Below are 4258 nucleotides of genomic sequence, written 5' to 3' on the forward strand. Positions count from 1 at the left end.
ATCATCTACTTAGCCGGAACAACAACCGTTCAAAACTACAATGGCTCAAAATCCAAAAAAAAATATTTTTTAACCCGAATTTTTTTTCACCAAAAGTTTTTTTAAAATAAAATTTGAAAACACAAAAAAATAAATTTGAAAATTTAAAAAAAAAAAAATTTATTCAAAAAAAATCAATTCGAAAATTTTTTTTTTACAAAAAATTAAAAAACAACTTTGGAAAAAATTTAGTTTACCTAAAAATATTTGAAATTTTTATTTTGAAGTATAATTTGGTGAAGGATATATAAGATTCGGCACAGCCGAATATAGCTCTCTTACTTTTTCAGGATAAGGTCGCTATGCGAATCCTTTTAACCCTCACACCTTAACAGTCTACATTATTTTCCCCTCATTGCTTTGATTGCATATCCTATAGAATTTTAGTATGGAATTGATTCGGTACGTTGTCATATCCAGCAGATTCCTAAATAACAAGGTATTTATGATGGATATAAGTTTCATGGATATATCAATGATATCTATAAGGTTTATCATTGTAATGTTTCTAGGATAGATACAAATTGGAAATTTTCTAAATTGTACTAGTTCTTGGAATCCAAATTGAATTTTTTAAAACATATAAATAAACTAATTCACCCATTCCATCAAAAACAAAATACAAATCGCAAATTGACCAACTATTTTTTTTAAATATGAATTCCTCCATACTGCACCACAGAGAGCCTAAACTTGCGATTTGCATTTTGTAATTTTTTGCCACTGAAATCAATCTGATCTTATTAGGTAAAATCAATAAATCCTCTTTCTATCACAAACTACCATCGGGAAACCTGTTTGTAGCAATTACTTTTCATTTAAAATGGTTAAATTTTGTTATCTACTTATTTAGAAGGTAGAAAAAAGAAAACATTAAATAAATGATTTATTAATCAATCCAATTTGTTTATTTTATTTAAAATACCCTCATAACCAAAGGTAGTTCTACCTACACGACAATAGAATATTATTATTGCAACAACGTGTTAAATAAGAGCAAATTAAACCAATTTTATTCTCTATTGTTTGGCAAAACAAAAGCAAAATCACAAGTTCAATACAAGTTGAAATGCTCGTAACTTGTATCTATCTGCATTACAGCATTTTATTAGCTTGTGGTACAACCTTGGATTCTATAAATTGCTAAACAAATTCTTAAAGAACTCACAGTTTTATTGATCTCCAAGTGCATGTAACAACGTGATTTAATAATCAAGCCGTGGCATTTTGAAATAAAATAAACTGAGTAAAGCACTAAAGAAGAAATCGCAAAGATTTCAATGCATTCAACAAAATGAGGACATCATCGGTAAGATTCGATGTGAAATATTCATTAAGGATTTAGTGTTTTTTAATGTAGAGTCTCTTAATATATTTTAGGTTTTATTGTTAACCGTTGTTGTAGTTGTGGCCATTTATGGCGGTTATGCCAAAGCTAGTATTATACCATTACATGGCGGTATAGTGTCACCATATGTTATTCTGCAACATCCTAATGTTGTAGTGGCAAGCGCTTCAGATGGTTCTGCTGCAGTGGCAGCCGCCTCTGAAGCAGCTCAACACATAGCCAATAGTGTACAAGAAGCCGCCAATCAAGCCGTTGTTCATGCTCAAGTTGCTGCCGATGCTGCAGGTGTGAATGCCCAAGCTATTGTAGATGCCGCCCAAGCTGCAAACGAAAAAGCAGCAGCTAATATTGCTGCTGTAGCTGGTGCTCAAGCTGCAGCAAATGCTGCTGCTATTGCCAATGCCCAAGCTGTGGCCGATTCTCTTGCTGTTGCTAATGCTGAAGCCGCCGCAAATGCTGCTAATGCTCAAGCAGCAGCTAATGCTCAGGCAGCTGCTGCTGCAAATGCCGCTGTCGCCGCTAATGCTCAAGCTGCTGTTAACGCTGCAGCCTCAGCTAATGCTCAGGCTGCTGTTAACGCTGCAGCAGCAGCTAATGCTCAAGCTGCAGCTGCTGCCGATGCTCAAGCTCTAGCAAATGCTCAGGCCGCCGCTAATGCCCAGGCTCAGGCTGCTGCCGCTGCTAATGCTAATGCCCAAGCTGCTGCCAATGCTCAAATCGCTGCCGCTGCTAATTCTCAAGCTCTTGCTGCTGCTAATGCCCAAGCAGCTGCTGCAGCCAACGCTCAGGCCCAAGCAGCAGCTAATGCTCAGGCAGCAGCTGCTGCGAATGCTCAGGCAGCTGCTGCTGCGAATGCTCAGGCAGCTGCTGCTGCTAATGCTCAGGCCGCTGCTAATGCTCAAGCTGCTGCTAATGCCCAGGCAGCTGCAGCCAATGCTCAGGCCGCTGCTGCTCAAGCTGCCCTTGGATCTGGCATAGTTGTATCTATTGTACCAGCTGTTCCCGGTTTGCCTGGTGCTCCTGGAAGTCCAGGCGCTCCCGGTGGTGGTGGAGCTCCCGGTGGTTTAGGCGGTGCTGGTGGTTCTGCCCTTGGAATTGCTGGAGCTGGTGGTGCTGGATCGGCCGGAGGTGCTATTGGTGGCGCTGGTGGTTCAGGAGGTTCTGGTCCCGCAGGAGGTGGTGGAGGAGGTGCTGGTGGTGCTGCTGCTGGCGGTAGTGGTGGAGGAGGAGGTGGTGCTGGTGCCGGTCCCTTAGGTGGTGGCGGAGCTGGAGGTGGTGGTTCAGGTGGTGCCGCTGGAGGCGCCTATATTTCAGGCATAAGTGGTAGCAATGGCGGTAATGGTGGTGCCTCAGTAGGTTATGGCTGCGGACCTGATGGTTTGGATGGTGCTGATGGCCTCGATGGACCCAGCGGACCCGACGGATCTCTAGGTGGTAGAGGCGGTAAAGGTGGTAAGGGAGGTAAGGGTGGTTGCATAGGTGGTGGTGGAGCTGGTGGCGCTGGAGGTGCCGGTGGTGCTGCTCCTCGACCCGGTCCCGCTCCTGTTTGGCCCGAACCCATTATTCTCAATACCATTCAATGGTAATACGATTTTAAGTTATTTCTTCTTATTTCGTTCAACTATTTTTTAACATTGCGAAAATTTCACTGAGGCAACATTAATTAAGAAAATTATTTGAATTTTGTATGATTTTAATTATTATTTTTCTTTTGTTTTTTTATGTTTTTCTAATTATTTTTTTGTTCTTCCAATTCATGGAAATGAAGGTGCATACACATACAATGTTTACATACGTTTTTTCTTTTAAGTTAACCTTAGTTTAAGTCTAGTCATAAATAACACCTTAAACGAAAACTACACTGTGTTTGTTTGTCTTTGCATGCGAATATAAAAAATATTCAAAAGAAAAAAAAATCTTTTGTGTTTTGTTTTATTTATTCAGAATATGAAATGTCTATAGAAGTGAGAGTTTAAAGACATAATAAAATGTTGACAACTTCTGAGTTTGTGCAAGTGTTAGCAGGACTAAACCATCTGTTTGTCAATCATTAGTTATGTATCAGTTATGCCATTATTGTTGCTCAGTTTTAATAAAACAAATACATAATATTATTATTCATCCTCTTTAGACTACATAATTAAAACAAAAGTTATTCAAGAGTGTTTTATCTTTAGACATTTTTAAAAGAGAAAAAATTATAATGGTGAAATACGAAAAAGCCATGGAGCATTTAGAAAGTCTAGCTAAGAAGATTATAAATCTTAGGGAGAAATTTCCTTTGAACTACATTAAATACTTACAAACCTTGCAGAAAACCAGGATATGCAGAATTTGAATGATAGAGCAGAGAAGTAGTATAAGGAGCCGAGCGAGATTTCGGCTTCATTCAAGACAGCAATGAAGCCAGCTACAGCATCGAAGACCCTAAAAATTTAACTCTTCCCGAAAAAGCTAGCAGAATAAGAAATATCAGATGAAAAAAAATGTACAATCTGAAGAGTGAAGTTGGAAGAATGATCCAACAACTACACGTGACAGATGGCAATTATGAAGCTGCTTGGATTATTCTCAAGAAAATACAAGCTATAGGATCAGCCTAATATAAAAATAGTCAAGATGCGGCTAGTATAAAAAATGGGGATATAGTTAACTGATGATAGCCCTTTTCATAGCAAGGCTTTTAATCAGAAAGCTTGATCATTTTTGTGGAAGATCTTAACCCTCTAGCTTCTCTTTTTAGGGATCACTTTGACCCTTTTTTCGAGAAAGTCAAATAAAGTTCTTTAAAAAAAGATATTTAAGGATTAAAATATATTTTACGAAAATGTTTGCAGAAAAATTTCAGTGGGGGTCACCAAAGTTGTAAGT

The 4258-nt window shown here is 38.6% G+C and overlaps 1 protein-coding gene across 1 annotated transcript; it reads left to right on the forward strand.

Annotated features, from left to right (window-relative positions):
* The first annotated feature begins 1214 nt into the window (after positions 1-1214).
* Positions 1215-3303, forward strand: LOC135954891 (uncharacterized PE-PGRS family protein PE_PGRS10). The gene is made up of 2 exons (XM_065505138.1): positions 1215-1348; positions 1420-3303. Exons 1-2 carry the CDS (start codon positions 1334-1336, stop codon positions 2971-2973), a joined length of 1569 nt encoding a protein of 522 aa, XP_065361210.1. The 5' UTR covers positions 1215-1333; the 3' UTR covers positions 2974-3303.
* The last annotated feature ends 955 nt before the right edge of the window (positions 3304-4258 follow it).

The sequence above is a fragment of the Calliphora vicina genome, chromosome 1 (assembly GCF_958450345.1).
Source record: "Calliphora vicina chromosome 1, idCalVici1.1, whole genome shotgun sequence".
NCBI classification, from domain to species: Eukaryota; Metazoa; Arthropoda; class Insecta; order Diptera; family Calliphoridae; genus Calliphora; species Calliphora vicina.